This window comes from Equus quagga, chromosome 1, assembly GCF_021613505.1.
Source record: "Equus quagga isolate Etosha38 chromosome 1, UCLA_HA_Equagga_1.0, whole genome shotgun sequence".
In the NCBI taxonomy this organism is placed as follows: Eukaryota; Metazoa; Chordata; class Mammalia; order Perissodactyla; family Equidae; genus Equus; species Equus quagga.
The window spans coordinates 168,359,400-168,372,442 of NC_060267.1; the positions used below are offsets into that span (position 1 = coordinate 168,359,400).

At 50.2% G+C, this 13,043-nt stretch overlaps 1 protein-coding gene across 1 annotated transcript in view; it reads right to left on the bottom strand.

Annotated features, from left to right (window-relative positions):
- SLCO2A1 (solute carrier organic anion transporter family member 2A1) overlaps positions 1-13,043 on the bottom strand; it is an 83,966-nt gene that overhangs the window by 69,773 nt on the left and 1,150 nt on the right. Inside the window, exon 2 of the mRNA XM_046662409.1 lies at positions 12,879-13,039. Within this exon, the coding sequence (XP_046518365.1) occupies positions 12,879-12,974 (96 nt within the window). The 5' untranslated portion in view covers positions 12,975-13,039. The remainder of the gene's footprint in view (positions 1-12,878; positions 13,040-13,043) is intronic.

A 13,043-nucleotide genomic window follows, 5' to 3' on the forward strand; every position in this document is an offset into this window, starting at 1 on the left:
TAATTCACTATAGTTCCTTTTATTTTTTTTAAGATTGGCACCTGAGCTAACAACTGTTGCCAATCTTTTTTTTTTCTTCTTCTTCTTCTCCTCAAAGACCCCCAGTATATAGTTGTATATTCTAATTGTGGGTCCTTCTGGTTGTGCTATTTGGGACACTGTTTCAGTGTGGCCTGACGAATGGTGCCATGTCCGCGCCCAGGATCCGAACTAGTGAAACCGTGGGCCACCGAAGTGGAGCGTGCGAACTTAACCACTTGGCCTGGGTGCTGGTCCCTCACTACAGTTCCATCTTATCCCAACTAACCAGAGCCTTTGGAAGATAGGGACCTTGTGTGATTCACAGTTGTGTTCCCCACACAGAGGTTACATATCAGAAGCATGAAGGTGACTTGTTAGAATTCAGAGTCCATGGCCCCATAGGTATTAGGCAGAATTCAATTCTGCCTCATAAAACCAATTCTTTTACCTCTTATTTGACACATTTTGTAATTTTGCATTTATTTCTGTATCTGCACACTGTTTATACCCCTTGTGAGGGCAGAGCCCACTCTGTTTAGTTCATCATTGGTTCTTCAATGGTTGATGGTAAGTGATCAATAATTACATGTTGCATAAATGGATAAACGAATGACTGTGTCTCAGGCAGCCATCCTGACACCATTCCTCGTCTCAGAGTTCTGAAACTTCTGCTGTTTACAACACTAGCAGAGAGCTGCCTTATAAACAGTGGTGGTCAATCAAGGCTCAACAAGTGACTGGGTGAAAGCCCACCCAGGGATGTCTCCACATCCTCCCAGGTGTAACCCTGCAGGCTCAGGACCAGGGCCCAGGCAGCTCATAGCAGATCCTGTCTCAGCCTCTGTCCTCACTGCCTCCCCCTCAGGCCCACTCTTCCTACATGGCACAGAGCCCATCAGATACACTCACTTCCCTAAGATGTTTGGCCAATCCTTAGGGCTGGATTCCCAAGCTCTGAGCCAGCCCCTGAGAGTGGGCACCAGAAGAACCAAGAGGGCTTCCTGGAGAGAAATGCCTCTCAGTCTTCCCAGAAGAGAAAATGTCCCATAGATTTATTCTCTTTAAGAATTACCATATTGTTTTCTGACCACTTCCATCACTGGGGAGCCATAAGACTCAAATGCAGTGACAGATGTAAAAATGCAGTGGGAACAGCGAGGGGCACTGCAGGAATGGTCCTTCCAGACAACCCCATCCCCTGGCTGCCATTCTGGCTGCATCTCTGGTCCATCCTCAGGGACCTGGAGACCAGCCACCTCCCACCTTACATGGCATTTCATATACCACAACGAGATATCTCGCTGTACCCAGCAAAGGAGGGTGGGGGTGTCCCCACAGACATCAGGGCTTTTTCATTGAGAGTTCTTTCTAATTATAAATACAGGACATGTGTTTTGTAGAAAAATGGAAAACTAGAAAGTCACAAAGAAGAAAGATAAAACCATTTATAGGCCTCCCACCCAGAGAACTCTCTCTCTTTAGGTTCACCCTCTCCAAGTCCTCTTGCGACTTAAAAAAAGTTGGATCATCTCTACATATAGTTGTCCGTCTTGCCACCTCTGCTTAATATTATGGAATGAACCCTTCTCCCGAGTTTGAACCATCCTCAATAAAACTTCAAAAAATGATTTGTAGATATTCCATAGATGGGTGTCTCATGATTTATTTATTGACTCTCCAGTTGCTACATATACAAGTGATTTCCTCATTATTAGTTTCTGAGCAGATGACTTCCACCACAGAACGTTGCTCAGCTGACAGGTTTCCATTTATTCTTTCAGGAGATGTTTCTAAGCCACTTGATTGCCACCCCCACCACATACCAGGCCCCTGGTCTAGATGCTCGTGTGCCGTACAGCAGGAGTATCGGTCTAGCCTTATGACCATGGGGGAGGGAATGTGCAGCGAGAGAGGAAAACTGAGGAACAAAGACTTTGGGGGCCGCCAATGTCAAATGTGGCTTGGGAAGATAAAACAGCAAATATGAATACACAGGCCTGCTTGTGTTTGTTGATTTGAAGGACTGAACAGCAAAGCTCTGGCTTAGCTGGCTGGGGTCTGCGGTGGGATGCAGGGAGCAGCTGTAGAGGAAAGAGCCTTAAGATGGAGCCTGCACATCCCAGGAATGTCATTGTGTAATGTGGCAGTTCCCACAAGCTGCCTCCCAGCTTCCTCCATTAGAAAATGTGGACAATACGCACCTCGTAGCATGGGAGGTAGGGTTTAGTCAGATAGCATTTCTCAAAGCACCTATCCGTCCACTTGATATTTCACTCAATTTGTCATCTCATGGGTGCCCCCCAACGCATGTGCATTCACAACTAAATATCCACATGCACCCATATATTTTACCATACATACATGTCCTAGTAAAATGTACCCATCTTTGTAATGATAGCTCAGAAAATCTTAACCGCTGCTAAAAATGTGTTGGGGCCGAGGGTGAGAATCCTGAATATCTGTGACTTTAAGGCAAACAAAACAGGCTTCACTGATGCCCATCCTCACGCCTTGCTAATTTACATGTTTGCATGTTAAATTTAGACATTGATTCAGTGGGCCCGTGCTTTCCTGGGACACCGAGTAGGAAGAAGGAGTCTCAAGCTGTGGTGAGCCCAGGAGGACAGCCTCCTGACAGCAAGTGCACTTTACTCATGAAGTGGACAACTACCAGGCCCTGTAGGCTCACTTTCCAAGTCAGCGACAAGGTCCAGGGGTGAAGACGGCCCGATAGACGGGGCTGCTCCTGCATTAATTTGGCCCTGCCCATCTGGGGTGGGTGGGATGTGAGGGGCGCAGCCCTGGGGTACAGGCTGGGATCCACAGGTAGGTTCCCACTAGCATTAGGTCAGATGTCCTCTGTAAGGGTCTCTGTTGGGCCCTCTGGCAACAAAGCCAAGGAAGGTGGTCCTCAGTGAGCCCCTTCTCTGGAGAGATGTCGTCCAGCTGGAGGCTGGAGGGTGGACTCAATGACCTGTCCAGGGCTCCTCCAGGCTTGTGCTGGACATCCATGAAGGCTCCCAAAGTCAAGGAGAAGTGGGAGCTGGGCATTGAAAACAAAGGAACATGGGGGTGAGAAGGAAGAGCGTGAGAGATGGGTGGGTACCAGCCTTGGAGCCCACAAGGGCATAAGAAACTTGCAGGGCATGATGGGATGGGGAGTTCTCTGCTGGTTCTGGGGAGCCCTGGGCTTACCAGCCTCCACAGCACCTGAAGCCCCCTGGTGAGTGATGACCAGGCAAGGAAACCTTTGTGATCTGGGACAACAGGAGTCAGGCACCACACATGCCCCTCAGCAGCGCCCACTGTCAGAGCCTGGTTTGGCTTTTACAGGAGGGCAGCCCAGATCACCTGGTTTTCCGTTGCAACCCTGCCGAGAAGTTCCCCAGTTAGAGGGCCTTATGGGAGTGGGGAGACCGCTTTCTCCTAGAAACGGTGAGGAGAGCGACCAGGAAGAGAAGGGTTCTGCAGCTTTTCTCTGGGGGATACCTGTGGAAGGCCAGGGGCAGATGTCAGCTCAACATGGGAGAAACTTGCTAAAAGCCTGTGGTACTCCCAGTTGCTGGGCCTGCCTTGTGATGGCGTAAGTTCCCCATCACTGGGGCTATGCGAGCAGAGGCAAGGACATCATCAAGAGGATTCCTGCCTCTTTGAGCAGATGAGCTTTCTCGTCACTTTCCATTCTGAAACTCAATAATTCTATAAACCAGGCAGTACTATCTTTCTAAAGCTCAGTTTTATCATCATTTGTATAAATTTTTTACAATGAGAAGTTGGAAATGCCATAAAAATCATGACGAACAATGAAAGCAGGATTGGGCGGGATGACTTCCGCGTACACACAAGAGGGAGAGATGGGCCTCGCTGTTCTGCGAGAACACAGCCTTGGGCATCCTGGTTCTCGCTCGTCTTCTCTCTGGAAGCCTCCAGTCTCTTCCTGCACGGATCCTTGAGGTTTATTTCCAGGCCTGGGCACCATCCCTGACGCTCCATCGGCGCCTCCCCTGTCCCACAGTCAGAGAGGGTGGAAGTCTATTCTGTAAAATGTTACAGCAAGGGAGGTAGCAGGGTGACCAACTCATCCCAATCTGCCCAGAACGGTCCTGTGTCGTGGGAGCTCCTCAGCCCTGGGCAAATGGAGACAGTGTGTCACACTGGGAAGCAGGGAACTTCTGGCAATTGTGTCTTGGAGACATAGGGGCCTCTTAGGGAGCCAAGCACAAAGATACTTGGTGAAGAGATGTCCCCCACCCTCTCCCGGGGGGCGGATAGGCAGTCAAGGCTGATGCAGGAGCAAGGCCCAGGCTCAGCTCCCAGCCACTTCCCTCAAACCCCTGTGAAGCAAAAGCAGGGCAGGCACAAAGGGCCTGAGGTACAAGGCAGGAACGACTTGTGAAACAGCTGAGAAAGTGGTCCCATCCTGCAACCTCTTTACCAATCAGCTGGGCAGGACAAGCGTGACTCTGGAAGCCTGCTGTCCTCCCTCCCCTCCCCTCTGCCGCTGACCTTCCCCCCCCCCCAGGGCCACAGGGGCCTCCCTGCCTTCTCTAGCTGGCTCTGCTCCTGGGGCGTCCCACGGGGCTGAGCCCAGGAATTGTCACCTCCACACCCCGACCTGTCCGATTTAAATCATCCAGGCACTGTTCCCTCTGCGCCCAGCAAGCCGGCTGGGTGAGCTAACCAGATAAACTCGTTCCAACCTGAGGTCTGCCTGGGTTGTGCTCCCAGCTACGCTCCACCTGGGAGTCACATCTGGGCGATGGGAGCTGGACGCAGCACAGCTTCCTGGAGCATCAGTGTCACTCCAAGATTTGGGGGAAAATACAACATATTATTTGGAAACACATAGATACTGTGGAGGAAAATATAAAGCTCACTTGATTTTTAGAGAAAACATAAAATATCACAGAAATGTAATACTCGGGTTAGTTCAACCACATCTCCAGACACCCCCGTTTGTTCCCTTGTCCTATCCCTGTGTGGAAACCCTACACTCCCTTCTAGAATTCAAGGCATCTTGGTGGGGTCGGGTGACAAACACTAGTGTACTGTGGCCTCCCGATGACATGTGCATTTTCACTGAGGCCTTCCGTGCTCTAGGCCAGCATTTCCCAAGGGTGCTGGATGGAGTGTTCCTCAGAACCTAAATAGGTGTTATTGCTGTTTGGGTAAACAAAATGAGACTTGTCATCAGGCCTCCCGGGTCCTACAGGACTCAGGTGCACACTGAATCCCTAAGAAAGGGTTAGTTTGCCCACATTTCTGGAGACAGGAGCAGCCCTGTGGGGCTCAGTGCCCATGCTGACCAGCCTGTGTCCCAAAGGTCCCAAGTCTTGGGCTTCCTGCCCTGGCTGGTGCCCTCAGCCGTGCCGGAGCCCCCAGCGGCTCCCCCTGAGCCTCCTCAGCATTTCCATCAACAGGGCAAAGAGGCCGGGAAGACGGGTGGGGGAAGAGGGTTGCTCCCGGGGTAACAGCATCCCGCCCTCCAATCCTGCAGTATCGTCTGAGACTCCTTGCCTTGGTTTCACTACCCACCCTGATCAAATTTAATCCACCCCAAACAGAAGGACACACTCAGAGAATCAAGGCCCTCTACACCGAGAGAGCTGGGGATTGATCAGAGACACCCAGCCAGGCTGCACCCTCCACTTTGGCCAGGTTTCATAATAGTACTCCCAGCAAAGCTCTGACCCAACTGGCCCTGCTCCTACTCTCGTCTCAATCAGCAGGAGATGAGAATCTGAGAACTTGAAAGGCCCTCAGAGATTACCGAGCTCAGGCCCAAATGTTCACAGACCAGAGATGCCAGACCTGAGAGGCATTCTGTGGCCATGGGAAGAAGGCAACTGGGCAGTGAGGCGACCCGGGCGGGAACTCCTGCTTTGCCATTCACTGGATGTGGTGGTCTCAGATGGGCCTCGAGTGCCTCAAGTGTGAAATGGAGATGCTGACAGCTCTCTTGGAGGGCTGTCATTGAGAACAGAGAAAGTTTAGGAACATAGATTAAAAATAAAATTCAAGGGGCCAGCCCTGTGGCCTAGTGGTTAAGTTCAGTGTGTTCTGCTTCAGCGGCCCAGGTTCGGTTTCCAGGGGCGGGCCTACACCACTCATCAGTGGTCATGCTGTGGCAGCAACTCACATACAAAACAGAGGAAGACCGGGGCTGGCCCCGTGGCTGAGTGGTTAAGTTCGCGCGCTCCGCTACAGGCGGCCCAGTGTTTCGTTGGTTCGAATCCTGGGCGCGGACATGGCACTGCTCATCAAACCACGCTGAGGCAGCGTCCCACATGCCACAACTAGAAGGACCCACAACGAAGAATATACAACTATGTACCGGAGGGCTTTGGGGAGAAAAAGGAAAAAATAAAAAAAAAATCTTTAAAAAAAAAAAAAAAACAGAGGAAGACTGGCACAGGTGTTAGCTGAGGGTGAATCTTCCTCAGGGGGAAAAAAATCAAATTCAAGGGAAAACAGAAAGCCTTCAGCCAAGCCCTAAATACATAAGATCTCATCCAGTTTCTAAAAGTGAGCTTTAAATCTGTCCTTACATCTTCCTAAAAGGCAAAGTAGAAGGGAAATGAATGGGTTATAAAATTTGGTATCCATGAGATAAACACATAACAATGCAGAATAAAAATCAAGCTTTTACCTGATTTCAAGACTTGCTGTATAGCTACAATAATCAATACAGTGTGGCATTGGCAGGTAGATATACACATACATCAATGAAACAGAATAGAAAACTCAGAATAACACACACAAGCATGGGCAACTGATTTTCAACAAATTTGCAAAGGTAATTCAATAGAGAAAGGATAGTCTTTGCAACAAATGGTGCAGGAGCAATTGGATAACCACAGGCAAAAAACTGAAAGTTAACCTAAACTTCACACCTACACAAAAATGAACTCAAAATGGATCATAGATTCAAATGCAAAATTATAAAACTTTTAGAAGAAAACACAGGCAAAAACCATCAGGAACTAGAGTTTGGTGAAGAGTTCTTAGACATGACACCAAAAGCAAGATCCAGAAAATAAAAAATTAATAAATTATACTTCATCAGAATCAAAATCTATTTCTCAGTGAAAGACCCTGTTAAGAGGATGAAAAGCTATAGACTGGGAGAAAATATTTGCAAACTACATGGCCAAACAAAGGACTTGTATCTTATATAGAGAGAGAGCTCTCAAAACAATAGTAAAAAAAATCCAATTAGAAAATGGACAAAATATATGAGCAGATCTTTCAATGAAGAGGATATACACGTGGCAAATAAACACATGCAAAGACGTGCAGGATCACCAGCCATTAGGGAAATGCAAATTAAGACCATGACGAGATGTCACTGCACACCCATTAGAAGAGCTAAAAGAAAAAGTAGTGTGCCAATAAAAAGTACCAAATGTTGGCAAGGATGTAGAGAAACTGGATCTCTCATACATTGCTGGTGCAAACGTAAAATTGTATGGACACTCTGGAAAATAGTTTGACAATTTCTTTAAAAAAAGAAATCGACATGCAACTACCATATGACCCAGCAAATGTACTCCTGGGCATTTAATTCAGAGAAGTGAAAATTTATGTCCACACAAAAACCTGTACATGACTTGTCCATAGCAGCTTTATTTGTAACAGCCCCAAAATGGAAACTACCCAAATGTCCTTCAACAGGTAAATGGTTAGACAAATCACGGTACATCCCTACTGTGGAATACTACTCAGCAATAAAAAGGAACAAACTATTGATACATACAACAATCTGGATGGATCTCAAGGCCATTATGCTGAATGAAAAGAGCTGCCCCAAAAGCTCACACATGGCATGATTCCATTTATATAACATTCTCAAAATGACAAAATTAACAGCAATGGAGAACGAATTAGTGGTTGGGAAGGGTTAGGGATAGTAGTCGGAAGCGGGTGGGTGTGACTATCAAGGAGCACACGGAGATCTTTGTGGGGATGGAATGGTTCTGTGTATTGAAGTGGTGGGGTGATGGTTCCACAAATCTATACCTGTGAAACACTGGCATGGAACTGTACCCACACATTGTAGCAATACCAGTTACCTGCTTTCGGTATCATATGGTAGTTATGTAAGATGGAATCATTGGGAGAAATGGGATGAAGGGTACACAGGACCTCTCACTACTATTTTTCCCATGAATCTATAATTGTTTCAAAACAAAAAGTTTTTTAAAAGCTCAAAATATATCAAGCTTTGTCTGGTACTTAGAACTCAGTTGGCTTTCTCCCAGAGTCCCTCCCTTGTAAGGGAGCCCCCAGGTGCTGTAGGGGCAACCCATTAGACTGGTCCTGCAGGGTAGACACAAGCGTAAATTCACTCAGCTATTTCTTCACGTCTTTCCTCAACAGAGACTGAAAGGTCAATGCCCAAGTATACGTCAGTGAACTTATGATGTAGAACGGGGCCAAACCAGCCCAGCCCCACACAAGGTCCTCTGAGGGCCCATTTGCCCACAAGCACCCCTGGCTTCTCAGCTCCACCATTACCGGCTCTCCAGCTTTGGCTTGTAACTCGGGTTCTCTGTTGGCCAGTGCCTCCACACACAGAAACCGGGTGAAGTAACAGCTAGAGATGGTTAAAACCATGGGCCAGGATAAAACCAAGCAGGGGTGTGATGAGCGGAACCAAGGAGGGGTGGGGAGCCGCCCACATTCCTCTGCATGGACCATGACCTACTCCACAAGCAGAGCAAAAGAAGGTGAGGGGAAGCCATGGTCTCATTCCAACATCCCGATGCCACGTCTGGGTCTCCCAGAAGGGGAAAAAAAGTAGTCACTCCATAGACAAAAGAGAACGATCAGAAAGGGATGAAATGAGCCATCTATATTGTGAGACATAAATTGCTCTTCCGTTTGTTCTATGGCAGCACAGGTCACAAATTCATCGCCAGGAGAGAAAATGAAAGCCACGAAGGGCTTTAGCATCATCCCATGAGTAGAGGGTCTGAATGACCTGTGACCCCCACCCCACCCCACCCATTCCCATTGCCCCCCACCCCCCAACAAGCAGGGCAAGGCAGGTTTCTCAGGACAGACGCCTGGAGAACACAATAAATGCTGCCCACGATGTCAGAGAAACACCACTGCGGGGAGGAGTGGGTCAGGTAAGGAGTTCTTTGGCACGGGGGAGTTGATCTGAGTGTTTTCTGATACAGGAACTGCAGGTTGCTGGGATTTGGCCCTTTCCCCTGGAAAATGAGAAGTTAAGTCCAAGATGCCTCCCCCTAGCTGGGGTCAAGGGCCTCAGGGCATTGTGGACACAGACCAGGACAAAGTACATCTCCCTCCTTTTTGGGCCTCTCTCCTAGGTCAGAGGTCACAGGGTCACTGAGGCCAAGCTTTGAGGTTTGTCTATGCCTTTCATCCCACCGTTCTTCCCCAGCCCTCCACCCACCCTGGAATGTTCCCCAACTGACTGGGTATACACGATTCCACTACACTGGGGCCCCGGGTGTGGGAGCTCCTGAAATTTGGGCAGTAGTTACCAATCGACCCCTCCTTCTGTAAGATAACCTCAGTTTGGCCCCCAAAGTTACATTTTAGGAGAAACAGATCTGTTTGAAGCTGGCAGGAAAAGTTCGCCACAAAGGCTCCCTCCTACCTCCCCCCCGTCCCCCGCTCCTGTAATCGTTGAATGAACCTGGTTTTAATCTAGAGTCTCAGAGTTCTGGATGACAAACTGCTCCCTCTGACAAGGATGGGTGCGCAGATCCTCCACTTCTTAAGAATTCTGTGAGCCAGAGACAGTAGAGACTGTCCCTAGACTAGAAACAATCGTGTTGACACCTGCGAGCGGAGGTGGAAAACCTCAGCCCCAGAGTGGGAGTTGCCAGGCTCTTTAGATGAGAGTTAGGAGGAATGAGAGGGTGTGAGCCTGTTAGCACATGGGAGCAGCCACGCTGCAGCCACCGCAGCCCCCACATCATGGCTGGGACGTGTGTGTCACCAGGGCCTGGAGAAGGCCCTGACCACCTGGAACAAGCACACCCATAGTATCCCCACATGCTAAACCAGAGTTGAGCAGCACCTTGTGATGGTGAGGGCTGGGCTGCACAGTGGTTAGGGTCTCTGACTCTGGAGTCTCACATACCTGGTTCCTCTCCCCTCCACTCCTTTCTGGCTATGTGTCCACGCACAAGGGACCAGCCTCGCAAAGCCTTGTTTCCTCATCATTAATGGGGACGCTAATAGGACCCACTTGGTAGATTTGTAATGAGGATTAAATACGTGTAAAATATTTCCATAATTCTTGGTATATTCAGACAGCTCCACTACTGTTAGCTTCCATTACTGTTATTTTGGACATTATTAATTGTAGTGTCTCTTAACTATTGGTGGAACAATAGATCCTAAATGATGTTTGAACGTGCAGCCCTGTGTGTGGCGGCAAGCGCTGACCTCACCTGGATGCCAGTCCCAGAGAGCCCAGCACGGGTGACAAAGCCCTTTTCCTGGCCTCATCCACAAAATCCTGACAGAGCCCCACGAGGGGCAACTGTTCATATTGCCCAGTTTTTTCACCCAAAGACTCTGAGGTGCAGGAAAGAAGAGGAATGCTCCCCTGTGTCACCTGGTTAGTAGGAAGCTGGCCTGGGGCTTGGAGCCCAGGCCTCTGGCTTTCTCTCCTTCCCCTAAACCATATGGTATGGAGGGTTTTGCAGGAATGCCCTAAAACCTATTGGTTAGTCTGTCCCAGCAATGAGGAACCTAGAAAAAATGATGACTCCTCAGGTTGGGTGTCCCCTGATCCCCCCATATCACACAAGTCACAAGACATGTGTAGTCCACACCCCACGGGGTGGGTGCAGGGCAGTCCTCCAGTCGCTTATTGGGAGGAAGAAATCACCCAGCAAATAGCCAAGCCCCCAGACAGCCAGTGCCACCCCTTGGGAGAAAAGGCTTAAGGGAGTTTAATTAAGCGAATTCCAGACTCCAGGTCTGCCTTGAGATATCCAGCCTTGTACCTGCTGTCAGGCTGATAACGGAAGCTCAGTGGAAACCTCTCCAAGCTCAGGTCCTAGAATTACTGCACATGAATGGAGGCAATGATTAAGCGAATCTGGTTTTTATAGTTAAGGAAAACTCTTAACTAGTATGAGCCTTTAGGAGGCAAATTGGCCTGGGCCCAGGCCTCAGGCACGTGTGGCTAAACCATCAGCATGTGATAAATTATCCTATTTTTATAGATCTTCAAAGAAACTGCTACCATAAACTTATTTATTTTAGGAACTCAGAGCGCTTCTAAGTGGCTCTGTCTCCTTTAGGGTCACCTTCCCTGTCAGGAATCTGTTCCAGGACAAGCCTCCTTCCTGCCCTTCTTGGTGAAAATCGGGGGGGGGGGGGGTCGGTTGCCCCACCCTGGCTCCCTCCTGAGCCCCTCTCTCTTCAGATCACCCAACCGTTGCCCCCACCTTTCCCTCCCAATTCTTAAGTTATAAACACCAAATTTTCCACAATTCTCTGCTGAAACTTCTCCAAGACTCTTTTAAACGTTGGGACCAAGACTGCACACAGCATTCTCATCCAGGTCTGGCCATAGGTGAGGAAATCAGAAGATTATATTAAACTATGTAAAAATTTGTCTTGTTTATATCCAACCACAAAATCAGTTCAGCCTTTATTTACTGTGGTGTGGGGAGAGAGGAGAAGCAGGGGTGGGGATCCCAGCTCCACTGGTAACCATATGAGTAAGTATATAGGTAGGATCCACTGTGACCTCAGGATCCCTTTCTGTTGGACACTCACATAACCAGCCCACAGAGCCCCGCATCCTCCCTTTGTGTGATCTGGGCTCCCTTTAACTGAACCAGTTGGAGGCCTTACCTAGCCCCATCTGATGGTATGCTTGTGAAAAACAGCCTCCCTGCATGGTAATCCCCACCCTGACCCCAAGGAGCCCTGATGTGGGCTCTGCAACCCTCACCACCGCAGCTCTGCCCGCTCAGGAGGTGCATTCCTCAGCTGCTTCTGCCCGGCCAGAATGGGCAAAAGAGCCTGAGCGTGGACTCAACCATTCCAGGTTCCCCTGGACCCAACAGGGAGTGGAAAGCATTCCTGACCCCCTGGGGAAGAAAGTGTGCTCACCATACAGCTGGCCTACACCCCATCTTCTCTTGACCCACTCTCCCAAGCTTGCCAGGCCAGAGGCACCTGCCTAGATGTTACTGAACACATTGAGGGCCCCTGCTTTCCTGGGGCGCTTTCCAGACCAGGAAACTGGTCCAAGCTTGCAGAGTTGGTTGCCAGCCTTGGGGGAATTCTGAACACCGCAGGCAGCCCCAGCGAGGTCTTAGAGTCCCCGCGGCTGCTCTTGGGCAAGATGAAAGCCCGGAGGAGGAGATCTTCCCTTCTACCTCCCACCCCAGGATGAGTTGGGCTCTGATCTCCATCTCAGAGGGACAACAGCCTGGCCCCGACAAGGCGCCAGACCCGGGCACCTCCAAGCCCACCCCCTTAACGACGTAACTGCCCGCAAGACACGGAAAAAGTGCCGGGGGAGATGTTCTTATTCAATCAAAGCACAGGAAGATTTCCTCGGCTAGCGCCAAGACTATCCGAGTGGAGTTGGCCCAATAAGCAGGTACTTTCATTGTCCTGTTTCTTAGTCTGACGAGGGCGTGTGACACACACACGCACGCACACACACACACACACACGCCCTGCACGCGCTCGCCTGTGCAGGGGTCCCCTCGCCCGCCGTGCCAGGCCCGGGGATGCGTCCGGAGCGCGGTCCAGAGGGCGGAGGAGGGAGCCCGGCGCCCCGGCGCCTCCTGGGCTCCGCAGCGCCGACGGCGGGCCCCGCGGACGGCCCCGGGTTCTCCGCTCACCTTAATGTTGCTGAAGATAGAGCGGGGACAGCGGCGGGCTCGGTCCGAGGAGGCGTCGCTGCCCTGGCGCGCGCCCGGCTTGGGCAGGAGCCCCATGGTGGCGGGCGACGGCGGGCCGGCGGCGGCGGCGGCGGCGGCGGCAGCGGCGCGGGGCGCGTCCCCTCC